The sequence below is a fragment of the Leguminivora glycinivorella genome, chromosome 7 (assembly GCF_023078275.1).
Source record: "Leguminivora glycinivorella isolate SPB_JAAS2020 chromosome 7, LegGlyc_1.1, whole genome shotgun sequence".
NCBI classification, from domain to species: Eukaryota; Metazoa; Arthropoda; class Insecta; order Lepidoptera; family Tortricidae; genus Leguminivora; species Leguminivora glycinivorella.
In genome coordinates this window covers 3,347,137-3,368,151 of record NC_062977.1, presented here as the reverse complement: position 1 = coordinate 3,368,151, position 21,015 = coordinate 3,347,137, and the positions used below count along the sequence as shown (strand labels likewise).

The following is a 21,015-nucleotide window of genomic DNA, read 5'->3' as shown; positions in this document are numbered from 1 at the left end:
ATGTGACTACAAAATCTATTGCAAAATAATTGTAGTAGGCTCTTTCACACTTTATCTTAAGAATTTAATGAGATTATTATTTCATTTTATTTTATAACAATCATTGAAACAGAAAATCATCAAATATTTAAAAGGAACATTTGATTTTTATAATATACAATCAAGTGTTTAATGTTCAAGTAAAATAAAAATAGAATGATATGATTTATAAATACTTCATATTTTTCTATTATTACACACTAGCATCAATAACAAAATGTTATTTTGTTTTCATTCTAAAAAAACATAATGATCATGATTTGATTCTACAACAGATAATATAGTATCAGTGATTTCATTTTCAATAGTAGCTAAAAACTTGTTTTTCATCAATATCATTAAAATGTAGGTATGCGTTGTTTACCGAGATTGCAATTACTCAGCCTACACGCTCAAAACGAGTGCACAGACAAGTAAACAATGTGATCTACTTTCTAAAAATCACAGCTATCTCTAGACATATTACTCAACAGTTTGACCTACTTTAACGAACTCTGGCTGCTCAAAGGCGGTCTTTGGACCACGAATGAGTCACTCGGAGCCAGGGTGCTCCCTAACGTACTAACCTCCTTCACGTCATGCAGTGTTGCGTCCCAATTTGGTGTGATAGGAATGTAAACAGAGTTGGGCAGCAGACATGTCAAGTCCACGATATAGGACGGGGACGTCGTCCAGTAGTCCCAGGTATTGGGGCAGCTCGGTGCAGGAACCATTGTTTTGATTGATTACAACCAAATTGTCCAAATTACCCCCACGACATTTCAGAACCTTTCACTCATAACATGCTCACATAGCGACCGAGTCGCTTCCTTCAACTGAAAATATTACATTTAACACATTAGTCATTATTATTGAAACCGCGGCACTGTTGAATCATAGCGTTTCCTGGTATTTTTATGAGGGACAAATCGCCATTCGAAATGAAACTGTCAATGATTATTACACAAACAACATTGACACACAAATAATAAACGACATTTTTATCATTACCTAGACATAAAACTTTTACATAATTTACTTATTCTTCAACTGTGAACTAAGAACCGAACACAAATTATGTTTTTGAGAAATTGTAAATAAGGATTACGTGCAACCAATAAACTACAGTAGTAAATTGTTTATGGTACTGATGGTTTTTTTTATATTATTGCAAGTAGTGGAGGCCAAGACCCGTTGTTTTGATTTACCATCTTCCAAAGTTCAAGAAGACGGCACAAATATTATATATATGGTTATTTTAAAGCTATAAAAAATGAATGTATTGATTATTATAATGACATACAACCAAAATTACATTATTTCAAAATTTCATTACATTTTCAATTGGTGTAGCTATCCATATCCATTTTCGACCATTATGCATAAACTAAAATAAGCAGCTTTCTTTAAAGCTTAAATAGTTTACAACCTCAAACTTGACAGCATGAGCAAGAATGACATTGTGATTGGTCTCGTGATGATAGTTGAGCAATGCAATCATGCAATGTTTTTTGCCACATTTTGAAAATGTTTGACCATTCTGTTAGAGTACCGAGACATTACAAGGTTGCTGCTAATATTGTTAAGAAAGTTTCAACTGAAGGCGGTAGCGTCAAAACATTATTGTATGACGAGAAACTTCGTCACTTTGTGAGTATAGAACATCTCTTTTCATTTCGTAGTTTTTGGAATGAGTGAAGAGTTTAATATGTGTGATGTTTGCAGAGAGTCAATGTGCTGTACGCACTAATAACAGAAACAATCAAACATGCTGCTGACATTGACAAATTGTTTGAGAGTAGTGGCCTTATCACAAATGAGCCGCGCCTAGACCCTTGGCTAGCGAAAGTGTTAACGACTGAGTTGTTGTTTGGCAAAAAGACTCTCCCAGGGAAAAGCAAGCCCGAACAAACTATTCTGTCATACAAAGAGAAATTCGAAAATTACAATGCTGATCATCCTGAAGATCCAAAAACAGAAGGTAATTTTTACTTTTTTATTTTCAGATTGATTAAGATCACCTCATAAGCTCCATCAATGGCTGACACATCTGACCAGGGTCCGCTTATTCCTAAGCACACAAAACTGGCAGCGCTGGCTTTAGCCAATCTGTTTCTGTACAGTGTTGCCATGTTTACCCTGCCATTCATTGCATTCTTTGGGATGCGACATGTCCTGACTGATTACTACCCGGTGGACAGCTTTACACGGACAGTGTGGTCTGTAGTGTCTGCAGTGGTGGTGGTCAACCTGATCATAGTAGTGTATGCTTACCAAGCTTATCATGAGAAGGAGTATGATGAGCATGGCAATGAAATAGACCAACATTCATATAAAGATGCTGGTGCGGAGACTGAAAAGAGCAGTTTAAATCTTAAACAGGACTGATGATGTGTTCATGAACATTCCTTTTTGCTGAAAGAAAGTATTTTAGTTTAATGATTGATACCTATTTTGATAAGCTGCTTTAATATAAATGTAGCGAGGCTTAGTACATTAAATAACTGTGTTGTACATCTGTGTTTCATTGAAAATACGAAAGATAACCATAGCCCTTTGAAATTTGAACACCTTTTCGAACACCTTAATGGTGATCTAAATGATTGGAAGATATGTTTTTGTTGGAACAAATACACAATCATGTGTGTGAAATAAATTAAATGCTGCAAAATTAAACTATACCTACTTAAACTTTTTAAATATGTATTTAAGACATAACTATGGAAATATATGTTATTTGGCATTATAATGAAACAAATACATTTCAATGTTTCATTTGATACAAATGTAAAATATTAAATATACTTTCTTTATTAATAGGGATATTGATTAAAAGCTAGATCAACATGTATGAGTGTTATGTACTATTTAAAAATAAAATAAAAATAGCAAACAAACAAATCTAGCCACACCGTTACATCCTTTCGAGTAGCACTCATTCCAACCTGCCCTAATATCAAAACTTTGTAAGGTTCAAATTAATTTTGCATCAAGCAGAAATGTCAGCAAATGACACTATTAAGATTAGATTGTGCACTGTGTTGGATGGTGTCTTGGTACTTCAGATAGAAGAGCACTGGGCTAGGGTACCATGTTTTTTAATTTATTATTATTGTTTACAGTTATTCACATATAGTGATAACATTTCGTGAGTTCATATCATACAACACAGTGAATTTTCTACTTATAATTTATTTCTAAAATCCTCCAAAAGCCTCAAGCTATTTTTTTTCTACAAGCTGTCCGCAGGCCACGTTATGTTCGGATCAATACAAATCTCCTGACGACCTCTGACGCCATAAGGGCCTTTCAAGATGAGGAGTACCGCTTTGTGAGATGTACGTCGGGCTCTTACAATGACTACCTGGAACAGATAAAGAACTTGGGGGAATACGACTTTACGCAGGTTTGTTTATCCTTTTAATAAATGTTATTTTATTTTTTGGTGGCGCCATCTATGTGTGGTGTAGTGTATGCGCGTTCTTAGGCACGTTTTAATGTATGTGATGGCACAGAATATATAATAGTACAAGTACAGAAGGCCCACTGCTTTGATGTTCACGAAATGCCGCCTTTTTAAATGCCTACAAAATTCTAACAAAGAAACGAGCCGCACGTGCGCAGCGTCGGATGTTAGGGTTGCCTATGGATTAAAACCAATTAATTCTCAGATAAAATGTTATACTACATATAGTAGACATATATGTCTTGGGTACTTTCTAGGTATATATACAGTATTTATATATTTTTGTTTAAGCCTTCAGCATCACAAGTAGGGTTTGCAATCCGGATATTCGAATATCCGAATTATTCGAATATCCGCCAATATTTTTATCCGAAAATATTCGAATAATTCAAGTGAAATTATCCGGATAAACGGATAATTTCTATAAACATTATTTTTTATTTTAAGATATATTTAATAGATAGACGTCACTGAAACCAATTTCGATCAATTCTTAATACGGACAATGTTATTGCTAACAAGTTAACACCTATTTATCTTCAAAATCAAACTAATATTTACAAAACAAAGAAAGCATTCGTGGACAAGAAGTAAGCAGAATGCCTCACGCCACGCACTCAGCTATTATCAAATATTCGATTAATTGGATGATTTAAAAAAACAGAAAAACGTTCAAGTATTATTTTTTAATATGAAAACGTTACCCCAACCTACTTTCATTACTGCTAATAGCTAACGTGAAGTTATCTGTAAAACCGTACTTAATAAGGGAGATTTATACCTAGATTTCCTGGTCCCTTGTTTTTTTGAAATTGAAATTTAGCGCCTCACTCCGAATTTAGCTGTTATCAGTTCCATGGCAATTTAGTACGCCAGAATTCCCTCCACTTCACTAAGAAATATAAGGCATTTTCCTTTTAAGTCCTTAGTTACATTCATACACAAAAATCGGTCTAATTACTACTTATACTTTGAAATCTTAGTCGATCTACTGATCAGCTTGGAAACTAAAACCCATCAAATTGCTGCCGAGCAATTTGAGGCGTTTTGGATTTGAATATTTAAATAAGTTCGCCTTTGTACCAGGGACCGGCCCGCTATCCCTTATACGGGGTTTTGTATGGGTATTTCGTTAGGCTTAACTTACCCTACCCTTTTGACGCGATACCCTTTCATTTTGCTTTTAAAGCCCTAACGAAAGCGCTTACCTAAAATAGCCCAATAACCTTTCAAAACCCTTATCATCGGGTCAGCCTAACGCCATAAGGGTAAGCCTTATATTGGGTTTTATTTGCTTTCCCTTATAGCATATCGTGCGAGTTTAAATCCTGTACCTCGCTCATAAAGCACACATTACTCCGAACGAAATAACATACGATCGTTACCTACGGCGGCACTGTGTGTGATATTTGCGCGTTTCTGTTTGATGGAAACGGCTGTAGATAAAATAAGGTTCAATTTTCAATACCAAATACTTATAGTTATGATAAGCTCCTTCTTTGCTCAGGTGTAACACAGGCAAACGCTGCTTTTTAGGGTTCCGTAGTCAACTAGGAACCCTTATAGTTTCGCCATGTCTGTCTGTCCGTCCGTCCGTCCGTCCGCGGATAATCTCAGTAACCGTTAGCACTAGAAAGCTGAAATTTGGTCCCAATATGTATATCAATCACGCCAACAGAGTGTAAAAATAAAAATAAAAATTATTAGGGTACCCCCCCTACATGTAAAATGGGGGCTGATAATATTTTTCATTCCAACCCCAACGTGTGATATATTGTTGGATAGGTATTTAAGAATGAATAAAGGCTTTACTAAGATTCCTTTTTGATAATATTAATATTTTCGGAAAAAATCGCTCCTAAAGGAAAAAAAAGTGCGCCCCCCCCCTCTCTAACTTTTGAACCACAAGTTTAAAAAATATGAAAAAATCACAAAAGTAGAACTTTGTAAAGACTTTCTAGGAAAATTGTTTTGAACTTGATAGGTTCAGTAGTTTTTGAGAAACATATGGAAAACTTCGGAACCCTACACTGAGCGTGGCCCGACACGCTCTTGGCCGGTTTTTTTTATCGGACTTGTCTTGATGAGTACCCGAAGTCTAGCTGATGCTGAACCCTGGCTGCACCTAGGGGAACTCGGGTTTAGTGTAATACAGGCAAACGCTGTTTTCGTCATCGGACTTGTCTTGATGAGTACTCGAGTGAGCAGTACCCGAAGTCCAGCTGATGCTGAACCCTGGCTGTACCTAGGGGAACTCGGGTTTAGTGTAACACAGGCAAACGCTGGTTTCGACATCGCACTTGTCTTGATGAGTACTCTAGTGAGCAGTACCCGAAGTCCAGCTGATGCTGAACCCTGGATGCACCTAGGGGAACTCGGGTTTAGTGTAACACAGGCAAACGCTGTTTTCGTCATCGGACTTGTCTTGATGAGTACTCGAGTGAGCAGTACCCGAATTCCAGCTGATGCTGAACCTTGGCTGCACCTAGGGGAACTCGGGTTTAGTGAAACACAGGCAAACGCTGTTTTCGTCATCGGACTTGTCTTGATGAGTACTCGAGTGAGCACTACCCGAAGTCCAGCTGATGCTGAACCCTGGCTGCATCTAGGGGAACTCGGGCTTAGTGTAACACAGGCAAACGCTGTTTTCGTCATCGGACTTGTCTTGATGAGTACTCGAGTGAGCAGTACCCGAAGTCCAGCTGATGCTGAACCCTGGCTGCATCTAGGGGAACTCGGGTTTAGTGTAACACAGGCAAACGCTGTTTTCGTCATCGGACTTGTCTTGATGAGTACTCGAGTGAGCAGTACCCGAATTCCAGCTGATGCTGAACCTTGGCTGCACCTAGGGGAACTCGTCTTTATGAGTACTTGAGTGAGCAGTACCCGAAGTGTAGCTGATGCTGAACTCTGTTTGCACCTAGGGGAACTCGGGTTTAGTGTAACACAGGCAAACGCTGTTTTCGTCATCGGACTTGTCTTGATGAGTACTCGAGTGAGCAGTACCCGAAGACCAGCTGATGCTGAACCCTGGCTGCATCTAGGGGAACTCGGGTTTAGTGTAACACAGGCAAACGCTGTTTTCGTCATCGGACTTGTCTTGATGAGTACTCGAGTGAGCAGTACCCAAATTCCAGCTGATGCTGAACCCTGGCTGCACTTATGGGAACTCGGGTTTAGTGTAACACAGGCAAACGCTGTTTTCGTCATCGGACTTGTCTTGATGAGTACTCGAGTGAGCAGTACCCGAAGTCCAGTTGATGCTGAACCCTGGCTGCACCTAGGGGAACTCGGGTTTAGTGTAACACAGGCAAACGCTGTTTTCGTCATCGGACTTGTCTTGATCAGTACTCGAGTGAGCAATACCCAAAGTCCAGCTGATGCAGAACCCTGGCTGCACCTAGGGGAACTCCGGTTTAGTGTAACACAGGCAAACGCTGTTTTCTTGACTTGTCTTGATGACTACTCGAGTGAGCAATACCCAAAGTCCAGCTGATGCTGAACCCTGGCTGCGCCTAGGGGAACTCGGGTTTAGTGTAACACAGGCAAACGCTGTTTTCGTCATCGACGAGGACTTGGGTGCGCAATAGCCAAGACAGCGTTGTAGCTGAGCCCTGGCGGTATCTAGGGCAACTCTGGTTTCGGTGCATTATAATATAGAAATATTTCATGCAATGTCAAGTTAGGCATAAAACATAATATTAACTGAACAAAAATCCTACCAGAAGTGAATATTAACATCAAGTAGTTAGAACAAATTTATTAATTTGCCATACATAAAACACTTTATTTATATCTAAAAAAATACGTATGTATATCCATTTGAATATCAAAATTAAGTACAGTCGATTTCACTAATAGTAACACAGGGAATAAAGAGAATACTGGAGTTCCAAGCGTCCATAGACTGCGGTAACTATTTACTATCAGACGGGCTGTATGCTTGATTGCCACCAGAAAAGTATTTCTGTTTCAAACGATCTTCATAGAATTCACAACAATCAACAGAAATAGTTTGACAGATTCTATGGTACTACTCAACTCAACCAAGTACCAGTCATAAAGACGAGTCTAAGATATTTCACACGAAACATACTATGAACAGAAAACAGCGTTAATTTATATTGCACCGAACCTGAGTTCCTCTAGGTACCACCAGGTCTCAGCTACAGCAGTGGCTTGGGTACTGCGCACCCAAGTCCTCATAAAGGCAGGGCCTATAACGGAAACCGGGTTTGTCTATGTTGCACCAAACCTAAGTTCCCCTAGGTACAGCCAGAGTTCAATATCAGCTTTACCAGTACTCATCAAGACAAGTCCGCTGACAAAAACAGCATTTACCTATGTTGCACGAAACCCGAGTTCCCCTAGGAATAGCCAGGGTTCAGCATCAGCTCTACCTTGGTTACTGCTCACTCAAGTACTCATCAAGACAAATCCGATGACGAAAACAGCGTTTGCCTATGTTGCACGAAACCCGAGTTCCCCTAGGAATAGCCAGGGTTCAGCATCAGCTCTACCCTGGTTACTGCTCACTCAAGTACTCATCAAAACAAGTCCGATGACGAAAACAGCGCTTGCCTATGTTACACCAAACCCGCGTTCCCCTGGGAAAAGCCAGGGTTCAGCATCAGCTCTACCTTGGTTACTGCTCACTCAAGTACTCATCAAGACAAGTCCGATGACGAAAACAGCGTTTGCCTATGTTGCACGAAACCCGAGTTCCCTTAGGAATAGTCAGGGTTCAGCATCAGCTCTACCTTGGTTACTGCTAGGGTTTGCAAAAACCGGTTAACTAAAAAAACCGGTTAATAACCGAGACTTTTCCTCCAAAACCGGTTAACCGGTTATTAACCGGTGAGGATTGAGGATTTTTAGTAAATGGCCGTACTACGCAATAATTACTATTACCTTTAAGAATTCTGATGTTGATGATATCGTAGCAGGTATTACTTGCACGATGAAGATCATTTTTATCCAGTTTTTGGAAATTTTGTAAAATGAGGAAATTGCAAAAAAGGCTTGTGTGGTTTGAATGTGACGTCAGTTTTGCATTTTCTAGGCATGTGGCGAAGTTCTACAGCTCCCAGAGCCCCTAGCTAGTAATACAAGCAATTGATGTAAGAAAACCAAGATCTCCATTTTACCTTTCTTTTAAAAAATATAGTTTGAAATATACGGTACACTCTGGTTACAACGACGCTCAAGGGATAGCTGATATTACGTCATACTGACCGGATGTCGTACAAAACGAATTTCATTTCTTTTAATAGGTTAATCAATAGCTTTATTTACAGGGTATTATTATCATAGTATTAATACCTTATTTTATTGTGACTAGTTTAGTTAGAAAAAGTCATTTTAGTATGTGTGCTTGCTCATCATTTGTAAGTAAAGCTAGTTTATACACAATCGAAAAATACAAACTGGGTTCTATTTAGCTTATAAGATTAGACCCGAGGCGAACAAATTGTTAAAATTTTAAAAGCAAAACTCCAAAAAGTTACATGGCCACAATGTAATCTTGCTACTTGTTGTAGGCAAGACAGGAAGCCGTGCTCGGGTGAAAGTAGCTTTGTTTCCTCAATTTACTAGTAAAACTAAAAACGTTGTCGCTCGTCGTTGCAACCGGACTTGACGGACGGATTCTGTGTAAAATATGTCGTAAAAAGCGGCTGGTCGTTAAAATCGGAGTCGTAATAAACGGATGTACTTTCATACTATCACATACGAAAACCAAATAAATACCTGTGCTTATGTCGTTGTAAGAGGTTGGACGTTAGGTCTATGCGGAGTCGTCGTAATAAACTAACCGACTCTACTGTATTGTATAAAATGTATAATTGAGTAGACTCGGGACTTATTTTTAAAATCAAATCATTACAGATAATAATGTTGTCAATGAAAAGTAATTAATAAATCTTTATTAATACAAAACATTTAATAATTACGTATTTTTGAACCTTATTATGGCTAATTTTCCAAATCTTGAGAAATAAATACAGTTTCGGTTATTAACCGGTTAGAGACTATAAAAACCGGTTTTTAACAGAGGCCAAAAAGTCTCGGTTAACCGGGTTTTCGGTTAACCGGTTAACCGGTTTGCACACCCTAGTTACTGCTCACTCAAGTACTCATCAAGACAAGTCCGATGACGAAAACGGCGCTTGCCTATGTTACTCCAAACCCGCGTTCCCCTAGGAATAGCCAGGGTTCAGCATCAGCTCTACCTTGGTTACTGCTCACACAAGTACTCACCAAGACAAGTCCGGTGAAGAAAACAGCGCTTGCCTATGTTACTCCAAACCCGCGTTCCCCTGGGAAAAGCCAGGGTTCAGCATCAGCTCTACCTTGGTTACTGCTCACTCAAGTACTCACCAAGACAAGTCCGGTGAAGAAAACAGCGTTTGCCTATGTTACTCCAAACCCGCGTTCCCCTGGGAAAAGCCAGGGTTCAGCATCAGCTCTACCTTGGTTACTGCTCACTCAAGTACTCATCAATACAAGTCCGATGAAGAAAACAGCGTTTGCCTATGTTGCACGAAACCCGAGTTCCCTTAGGAGTAGTCAGGGTTCAGCATCAGCTCTACCTTGGTTACTGCTCACACAAGTACTCATCAAGACAAGTCCGATGACGAAAACAGCGCTTGCCTATGTTACTCCAAACCCGCGCGTTCCCCTAGGAATAGCCAGGGTTCAGCATCAGCTCTACCTTGGTTACTGCTCACTCAAGTACTCATCAAAACAAGTCCGATGACGAAAACAGCGCTTGCCTATGTTAAACCAAACCCGCGTTCCCCTGGGAAAAGCCAGGGTTCAGCATCAGCTCTATCTTAGGAACTGCTCACCCAATTAACTCATCAAGGCGAGTTGGATGACGAAAACGGCTTGTTTTTATGTTGGCAATTAACGTTTTCAATGTGTAATGTTAATGGTTAATTGTATTGATTTTCGGCCAACACTGTATATTTACATGCATACATACATATTTACATAATTATATTCATACATACATACCTACATACATTCATACATACCTACATACATTCATACGTACGAACGTACATACTGATCTATGGGCGGCGATGATCATTTACCATCAGGCGATCCATCACTTCCTTGTCTCCCAGTTCATTAAAAATAATTTCTAGCCGTGTTCTACTTTTATCCAACGAAAACATGTTTCGTTGTAAAATTAAAAATGGGGCGCATAGTGCGGAGTGGCAACAGCGCATTTTCCTTCCTGTTCTTACAATAGCTTAGATTCATAATCCTGTCTCTTTTACGCAAGGCTCGACTACGCTTTAACAAAAGGGAAAGCCTTATAAATAGCGCTTAAAATAAGGGTAACCCTTATTAAAGGCTTGCAAGCCGTATCGGATAGCGCTAAGCCAATGCACAGGGCTAGCTTTATTGTTTTGCTTAGTTTTTTGTAAGGGCTAGTCAAATGAATGGGCTTGCAGTTCGAAAGGGAGAGTCTCTCGATTGGGTCGTCCTTACGTTAGGGATTCCCAATGAAAGGCTTGTAGCGCGGAAGGGGTTGTCCGGTCCCTGCTTTGTACCTCCTCCTTCTTCATTTTTTTAAATTTTATGTCTTGTATATTTTATGTTGTGTTGGTGGTACAATAAAGAATTTACTTACTTATTTATCACCTCTCCCCTTCCATTGGTACTTTGGTACCAGCCACTGTGCAACTAAGGTCTAAAATGATCCACACCTGGATAGGAAGTGTCTTCGACTAATTGCTCTTCTCTTTTTTTGGTTATTCTGTTTTGAACGAGTACCTATGCTCAGTTGCTCATTCCTGTTCTAAGACCCTAACCTGGACGCTTTTGTTTAGAGCCTATAAAAAGAGTTTTCAACTTTTTATATTAAGTATCCGATCCGGTCCAAGATGGCATCTGGTACGGGCGTAGGCATTTATGCAAATGACTAGTGACTACAGTGGTAGTATCAGCATGGGCAATTATGTCACTGTCTTTTAAGCCGAGACATACGCAATAATTACTTGTGTACATAAGAATATAGTTAGACAAACCCAAGGAAAGAATATCTATATACTCAGCGACAGTCAGGCGGAACTCAAAGCCTTCACATCGCCCAGAGGTGCAGACTCTTGACTGGTATTAAACGGCATCTAAGCTCTTAACAAGCTTGGAAGGCAAAACAAGGTGCAACTGGTATGGATACCGGGGCACGAAGGCTTCATTGGCAATGAAAATGCTGATGAACTTGCCAAAGCCAGGTCTGAAGACAACGTCACAAGGAACCATTAAAACGGCTATGAAGGACCATACAAAGGCTAATCACCAAAAAGAGTGGGATGCCCTGGTAGGTCTGAAGCATTCAAAGCTCTTTATGCGAAGGGTAGAATCTGGATGGAGCAAAAAGCTAGGAAAGCTAGGCAAAAGACAACTCCAAATTATAACGGGGGTGTTTACAGGCCATTACGGGATCAAAGGAATGTTGGCCAAGATGGGACACGCTGACTACACAGATTGTCGCATGTGCGGCGAAGAGGAAGAGACCGTCAGACATCTAATGTGTAAATGTCACGCCCTCGCCAGACAAAGAATGAAGAACTTTGGAGCAGGCTACCTAGTACCAAAGGACATCAGAGAGCTACCCATGAGCCTCATCATCCGATACGTGGAGATGGTCGAGAAGCTCCTGAATAGCTGAAGGATCTTAAGATCTAAGGGGGTAATTGCACAAAAGATCCCGATGGGTCGAAGTGTATCCGGAAGGGCCCCGCAGATTTAAGATAAGATGAGTATCCGATCCGATCGAGCGAAGGACCGACTCTAGGGTTTGCAAGATCCGCCGATTTTTCGGATCCGGATATTTCGGATCTTAAGATTTGCCGGATCCGGATATCCGGATATTTCGGATAAAACGGATCCGTGTTGAAAAGGTCACTTTTTATAAGGGTTTCGTCAAATCAAAGCTGCTGTTACTGAAATAAAATAATTTAACCTCACAAAACGACATAAATATAGTCTATTATTGCTTCATTCACTTTTTAGACGAACTTTTAACATACAATTGTGTCGTTTAACTTCAAACTCGCGTAAATCGATTCGGTTTTAAGGATGATTATACAAAAAAAGCAGAATGGATTTACTCGAGTTCGAAGTTAAGCGACACAATTAATATCACTCCCATTGTACAGTACAGCATATAACATTAAACAGTAGGCCAATATTTTTGTTTAACATACATAAGCTAATGCAGGGTAATTTAGTGTTGTTCACTAATACTTCCGTTTTACTGAGGCGTCTATCCGTAACCACAGCCAATAAATACATCCATGCGAAATTGCAGATATAGGAAAAAAGGTAAAATAATATAATTTTATTGCATTACACGTATTAGACCTGTAAAATATGTTACACATATTTAGTTATCATGTACCATTTTCAATTGTTTTTCTGAGCTTATGTGCGAAATGTCATTTGATATTTGCCAGTCGCTTTTCAGTGAAGCTCTAAGGCTGGCAGCGCACCTCCAATCCTTCTGGTGTTTTGGGTGTCCATAAGCGGGAGCGATCGCTTACCATCAGGCGATCTGTCTGCTAGTTTGCCTCCCATCTTATTAAATACAAAAAAAAATGGATCTGAATTCAGCTTATAATTAAAATAATTACGTATATAATTATATTAATTACTTCCATGATCTCTAATTCATCATTAAGCTGAAAAACATCCATGGCAATCGTTTCTGCTTTATAGAAAATTAATAACTTATCGTTATTCCTGCGGGATGCATCCAGTTTTAAAAACAATGATTTACTGTTCATTTTATTTAGTTTGTTAACATATAGTTTTACGGATTCATCGCATGGCGTAATGTACCAAACCTAACCTAGCTTGATATTCTGGAGTATTTGAATTAAATAAATGTGAATAAACATTTTAGGCGACAAAATACAGGAAATAATTCATCAATTTCATACGAAAATTCTTTCTGGCGTGGATAGATACCCATATTTAACGGATCCGTATTATCCGTTTTATCCGGATCCTATGAGACCTCGGATCCGGATCTCAAATTCAACGGATATCCGGATAATACGGATATCCGGATATCCGGATCTCAAACCCTAACCGACTCCTATACATTCTCGAAATCATTCAAGGCGCCATCTTTGATTTTTGCCTTTGACATCCTTCCTATATCCGATATCGGAACGGATAATATGACAACGCTGTATCGCCTATAACCATCATCATATCCAATGATGTCTCACGTTCCACTCTACACAAGCCATCCTCTCTACCATCCATTTCCAAGGTAAAGGTGTTGTCAGAAAAACTTCTCGTTATACCTAACACCTAACTAATCACTACTACTAACTGTCTTATATCGACAGCTCACTATCTAATGTTGTCTTCGGTTACCGCGATAGTTACTCATGAAATAAAACTATGGAAACGGATTAAATCGCGTATAATGAATTTAAAATACATCCCAACGTTTCGAACTCTTTACAGCGTTCGTGGTCAACGGGTGACTGAGGAAAAATTAAAATGTGCAAAAGCTACCCACATACAAGAAATATTAACGAACCATGACCACAAATAATATAGATTTCTAAGGCAGGTTCACACACTATTAATAAAGCTAGTTATACAATATTCAAAAAATTTTACCATTATTATGTTAAAAAATAACTCAAGCTCACTATCTGATTGCAAGATTCTAGTCATAGAACTAAAGATAGAGAGCTAGGTGTGTTTTAATTTCTACAGTTTGCTGATTTACGCAAAAAATAAATAAAAATGTAGGTAAATTTCGCATTATGGCGCTCATCTATCTCAGCCGTTATCAATTCCACGCTTATACGCACCTGTAACATTAATTTTGTTCCATTTAATAAATTATCCGAAATTATCCGAATTATTCGAATATTCGAATAATAAAAATTGTATTATCCGAATTATTCGAATATTAAAAATCCGTCGGATAATGCAAACTCTAATCACAAGCCTTATTGAACTTTTCCGTGGGACTTAATCAAAAAGATCTGTGTAAGATTGTCCTATTTTATTCATGATGTCTATTTAACTATGCATTATTAGCCATTCCACACGTGAACATCGCATATGAACCTTTAAAAAAACTCGCGACGTAAAGTAACAATAGAAAGTGCGAACGTGCATTCCGTGAGAACGCGCGCCACCCCTGATTAGGCCGCGAACTCGTGTGATGGTATGATCCTCTTATATTTAATCTATTGGCCCCTGTACACACATGGCCAACGGTTCCACCAGCCTTTTGTGAAACCCCTTGGCCAAGATAAGAGCCGCTGTTTACACATTGGCGAACCAATCACTTGGCATTGGCTCTTCATGAAAGATGGACGTGGAATGAAAAAATCTAGGAAATTCTTGGTCATAGACGTTGTCAGAAAAAAAATATTAAAAAATAATAACCCCGTAGTAAAATTAAATTATTTGCAATATTAACAATTTTTTGAATATTCTGATAAGAACATTTATCTTTTTTAGGAAATACATTAAACATTTGCAAGGTTATTTTATTTCCTAAAATCTACACTATTATTGGCATAGATAAACTTATTATTTTCGTAAATATATCACTACTGTCCTCTCTGACGGCTGACGACCAACTGAATGAAGCGCCAACGTGTAAACGCAGTTGGCCATTGGCGCCAAGATCCTTTGATGTGTGGACAAAAAACCGACACGAATCGGTTGGCCGGCAAGCGCAAGCGCCAACTGCCAACTTACGGCCAAGTAGCCCTCTACACACATGGCCAAGGGGGTTGGTGGAACTGTTGGCCATGTGTGTACAGGGGCCATATGGTTACAGACAGAATGGACTGCAACTTATGTGGGAACTTCACAGTCTATTGCGTTGACTTCTCATATGCACAAGGTGCATTCCATTATGTCTACAAAAATTAACCATTCAATTTATACTGAGACAAAGTAAAAGCTTTGTTGTTGTATATGTATATGATTCGAACAATTCGAACATCTTTGGCTCATTTCTCTCCCCCTCATTCATTTACTTTTTACATGTTCTGCGGAGAAAGATAAAGTTTTTTTTTTATTTGGCATAAAGATACATAATACAAAACAACAAGTAATTACTAAACTAGTACACCATGCTAATGCCAATCAGCGTACACCGTGTCTAATAGACGGGCGCTGGTTTTCAGAGAGTAAGATGGCAAAATGCATTGAAGCCTTACCTAAATGTATTGTAAAATGATTTATTGGCTTACAGGACTATCATGTGAAGACAGTGTTCGTGTTTTCATCGGGGACCAAACTGCATGAACATGAGCTGTATACGGAGAACAAGATTATACTGCAAGATAAGGTAACATGTCGTTTTAGATAATGAAAAATTACCTCAATTTCGCAGTATTCAATACGGTTAAAACGTGAACTGAGCCATTGTTACCAATGAACCACTGTACCCGCTTTCACCCTAGTTTTTGGCCCTTATTTTACAAGCTTTTATTTACTTTCACCTGACCCGTTGCCTGTCTGTAATCAAAACCTAAAAGTTAAATTTGACCCACTTCTCGGTTTCCGATTAAGCTGAAATTTTGCACACGTGTAAATCACGTGTAAAGGGTAGGTGTCATGTAGCTGATCTGATGAAGGAACAGAAAGGTGGCCATAAGAACTCTGTAAAATTTCGTATCACCATTGAGTGACTGTTAAAAGAAAAGTACGCTTTTAAAATGCGTGTGCGAAAAATGCAGTTTTTGCAATTTTTTTTTACTAAAGTACTTTAAGTTTAGTGTTCTTACCCTACCTACCTAAATATAAAGATAACAGTGAGACTTGATATTTACTGCTGCGGAAATGATAGTACCTAACGTATAAACTGTTTCTCAGGCTACAGCACTCGCCGTGCATCTACTGGCCCCTCCCCCCGGCAGCATAGCGTTAGACATGTGCGCAGCGCCAGGCATGAAGACGACGCAGCTCGCTGCCTATATGAGGAACGAAGTATGTAGTGCTTGTTATTAGTAGACCTATGAGATTCTTGAATCCTTACACCCATAATCATCTCAATCTAATTGAGTCTATTACTAGTATAAAATGAAGCATAGGATAAGTGCTTTTTACTAGTAGACCTATGAGATTCTTGAATCCTTACACCCATAATCATCTCAATCTAATTGAGTCTATTACTAGTATAAAATGAAGCATAGGATATGAAAAATCGTGGCCAACATTTCATCCTCACATCACATTAGATGTGCATTTATGCTGTATTATATAAATATATATAATATAAATAAATATAAATATTGTAGGACATTCTTACACAGATTGACTGAGGCCTACAGTAAGCTCAAGAAGGCAAGCCTTGTGGGTACAAGTGTTGTGGGTACTCAGACAACGATATATATAATATATAAATACTTATATACATAGAAAACATCCATGACTCAGGAACAAATATCTGTGCTCATCACACAAATAAACCCGGGACCGCGGCGCAGCAGGCAGGGTCACTACCGACTGCGCCAGACCGGTCGTCAATTATGTATCACTGCGACCATTTCTGATCTATTGTGATCGCCACCTACTACAACTCTCGATCAACAAATTCAAAGACGTGTATTAGATAGCGGCCCAGAATCATGTTACGTATACGCATTAGAGAGGGGCACTCTGCCAGGATGTGCAGGGGCGTTTCTTCAGACTCTAAGCAGAATCTGCAATGCCCGTTCGCACGTTTCCCGATAGTGTGCATGTGCTTGTTCAGGTGGCAGTGCCCTGTAAGCACCCTCACTAGGTTGCGGAGTAGCAACATATATGTCAGTAGACTTATATTGACCGGGATATAGACCGTGATTACTTTTTTGTCTATGCAACTTTAACATCCACCCGCCTTCGTCGGTTTTCCGTGATCATGATGCATGCAACTGCGTCGAAATATCGGGAGCTCGACAAAAATCAAAAAGGTAATCACGGTCTATATCCCGGTCAATTAAGTCTAATGAAAACAACCGTGAATCATTCAAAACTCTTACATATGTCAGTAATATCACTGTCTGTAGGTGCCATCACTGCTATCACAATTGTTTACACCTAATAAAGTTTGCAATGCCCCCCGTCTTTTATGTGAGCGGAGAAGGAGTGAGTAAAATAATCAGTCGATTATAAAATTCCCCTTATTCTAGGGTAAAATCTACGCAGTAGAACAAAGCGAGCAAAGATACAGGACTCTCTGCGACTTCGTACAGAAGACCGGGTCCAAATGCGTACAGACCCTCAATCAGGACTCCCTGGCACTGAAGAGGGGAGACTACGATGACGTCGAGTATATCTTGCTGGACCCTAGCTGTTCTGGATCTGGTATGTTTACTCATATTATTAAATTAAAACGGGACTTAATCGCGTAAAACTTACGTTTTATATTTAACCCGACCTTTCGGACATGACATTACGTCCGTGGTCACGGGTAGACTCAAAAATATAAAACGTAAGTTTCACGCGATTAAGTCCCGTTTTAATTTAATAATATGAGTGAAGATCGTGCTGGTATGTTTAGTTAGTATTTTTATTTAAACTTCATTGAAACAAATAAAGTATGTACAAATGCTAGACTTAATTCCGAAAGAGTTCAGAAGGAAGAGAGCAGAAACAGTAAAGTGCAGCTATTTAACTAAAAAAAAAAGAATAGGCGCAGTATGTCAGTTGTTAATTCATTCATAAAATATTTACAAATAAACTGAAAGCGTTATTGAAATTACGAATAAACTGTCTACGCAAAAGTATCCAAAAAATATTATACCGGGCATAACTGGTGCACTCTATAGGAAAGTTGACTACTTCGATACATCCAATTGTGACTTAACATATCTTTAAATTTAAAAGTAAGACATTCTGAAGCAAATGTTTTTAATGGTTTTATGGTAGATTATGTATATTATTCTTTATAATGTAGACTAGTCACTAAAGATTATTTGGTTTATTGAAAAGTTTAGTGAACAAGTAGCGGCACGTAAGTTTAGCTCTGAGTGAAATGTGGAGGGGATAGCTGGGCATGGGGACGCATACCCTTAGCCCCCTGTAATCCCCTGAGACACCTGTTTTTGACTTCTGCGCAATAACGATCCTCGCTATACGTAGGTGCCGCTACTTGTAACTAGTTTGATTTTTCATTAGAGCAGCATTTTATCCAAAAACGTCTAATTCCAGGCATGGAGCTCTCTGTACACAACTACTTCGATGCAGCCCGTCTAGCCAAACTGACATCCCTACAAGAGAAATTCCTAAAGCATGCCATGAACGCTTTTCCCAACGCAAAAAGGATAGTCTATAGCACTTGCTCCCTCTTTCCCGAAGAGAACGAAAGAGTCGTCACTAATGTGGTGACAGCTTCGAGATCTAAATGGAGAGTGCAAGATGTAAAGGAGCTATTAAAAGGCCAGTGGAACAACTTTGGCTCTGGTATGTATGGAAGCATGGGTACCAGGTGTTTGTATGCTAGACCTGATACAGATTACACTACTGGCTTTTTCTTAGCTGTGCTGGATAGAGATCAAAAGGAACTTGAGAGGAGAGCTAATAAAGAAAAGGAAGGTACAGAAAACGGCGTAAATAATGAAAATGATAGTGAGGCTGAAGAAGTGAATGAAAAGAAACATAAGAAAAATAAGAAAGCAGATCTGGCAAATGAAGATAATAGCGAAATTGCTTCTAACAAAGTAAAAAAGAAAAAGAAGAAAACAGTGGAAAGCCTTGAAAACAGTGAGCAAAACAATTATAATAATGAATGTGAAATTACAACAAATATGGAAAATGAAGATATTCCGAAGAAAAAGAAAAAGCGGAAACATGAGAAGTCTGAAAATGATCAAAACAATGATAATATTGTCAATGAATCTGAAACTACAGCAAATGTAGACAATAATGAAGATGTTCCCAAGAAAAAAAAGAAACGGAAATCTGAGGGTGATATAAACTATGAGGAGAACAATGGCACCGTTATTAATGAATCCGAAATAACGGTAAATACAGATGGCAATGAGGATGGAATAAAGAAAAAGAAGAAAAAACATAAAAATAGAGAAGTTGACGAATCTGTCAATGTATCTGAAATAATGATTGAAACGGAAAATACTGATAAAATGCCGAAGAAAAAGAAAAAAGGTAAACATAAAGATGAAACCAATGGAGCTATTGAAGAACTAGAAGATGGTGACGTTGGAGAAGAAGTTAAAGAAAAGAAAAAAAAGAAGAAAAAGGATAAAGTTAGATAAACATGGTTGTAGCATTTTGAAAATAAAATAACTTTTTTTCCATTTTGTGTATTTATTTAGTACCTACTTCTTTGCCTGTACTGAGGCTCAGATAAAACAACGGTGCTCCCACATTAAAAATACTTACCCTCTTATTTATAAACGTACTCTAAAGTTATCAAGCTGATTCCGACGTATTAGTGTTATGTGATAGAAAAGGACAATAGTACATTGTGCAACAAGGGGAGGAAGTTGAATATTACTAACGAGAGTAAGTTAAATCGCGACGGCTTGCTGGAGCGATTTAAAGACTCGAGTTAGTAATATTCATACTCCCCGAGTTACACACAATGTTTTTCATCACACTCACAATGTAAAAAATATGTAAATAGATGTAAAAAAGTTAAGTACGGTACAAGAAATTTCATTATTCCCTTGGGAGAACGATTTTTCTATAACTCACGCTCCGCCTGCGCGCAATAGCACATTTAAAGTGCGGGTGTGATGAAAACGAACTTTATCGGCTTGATAACTTTAGAGTACGTTTATGAATAAGGCCGTTATGTATATACCTCTAACATCCTGTGACAGAGACAGCGTAATAATATTGCCCCTTTCACCCGATCTTATATAACATTTAAGAGATCTGCCGTAATACATACTGACTCCTTTAGTGCATTTTGACATTATCCGATCTGCCCCTCTGGCACAACTTGCCTTGCCGCGCGCGAGTCCATACTTGAAGTCGCGCTTGATGTAGGTATGGACTCGCGCGCGAAAAGGCAAGTTCTGCTAAAGGGTCTGATATCGGATGTAGGACTGATATCCTTTATATTAAAGGCGACATCTTTTTCTACATCTGATATCTTAAAAAAAAAAAGTAACCGCAGTGCGCAAATAGAACTTGATCAATCAATCTAAAACAAAATCAAAAAACATAATTACATATTTCATTTACAGACAGTTTCAGTAACAACATAACAATTGATAACAGCGATTATTTAAAATACGCATTATAAATAATACAGTAGGTAGTCTATGATTTAATTACAAAATTAAAATCCCAAACCCCACTCATAAATCCTCAACACAAGTAGGGCAAACATCGCAAACGACACTTAATTCGTCTAGCCTTTCTCAGAACTTGATATACTTTGACACCATAAGTTTTATCAACACCGCGCCACACTATTTTCAACCTACGAACAACCTTAGTAAGTTCACATTCAATTTTACCGGTTGAACACTGTTTCTAGTTCATTTTGAACGTTATTTAGATATATGGATGCG

General features: G+C 38.7%; 2 protein-coding genes across 2 annotated transcripts in view; one reads left to right on the top strand and one right to left on the bottom strand.

Annotated features, from left to right (window-relative positions):
* LOC125227741 (phosphatidylinositol 4,5-bisphosphate 3-kinase catalytic subunit delta isoform) overlaps positions 1-1,314 on the bottom strand; it is a 38,620-nt gene extending 37,306 nt beyond the window's left edge. The window contains exons 1-2 of the mRNA XM_048132052.1: positions 1,030-1,314; positions 606-854 (exon numbers count right to left, since the gene is read on the bottom strand). Of these exons, the coding sequence (XP_047988009.1) occupies positions 606-752 (147 nt within the window). The 5' untranslated portion in view covers positions 753-854; positions 1,030-1,314. The remainder of the gene's footprint in view (positions 1-605; positions 855-1,029) is intronic.
* A 164-nt stretch (positions 1,315-1,478) lies between these two features.
* Positions 1,479-19,784, top strand: LOC125228320 (28S rRNA (cytosine-C(5))-methyltransferase-like). Its single transcript, XM_048132834.1, has 7 exons — positions 1,479-1,668; positions 1,744-1,999; positions 3,258-3,424; positions 15,741-15,836; positions 16,364-16,477; positions 17,662-17,836; positions 18,683-19,784. The coding sequence occupies exons 1-7, from the start codon at positions 1,510-1,512 to the stop codon at positions 19,744-19,746; spliced, it is 2,031 nt and encodes a 676-aa protein (XP_047988791.1). The 5' UTR covers positions 1,479-1,509; the 3' UTR covers positions 19,747-19,784.
* The last annotated feature ends 1,231 nt before the right edge of the window (positions 19,785-21,015 follow it).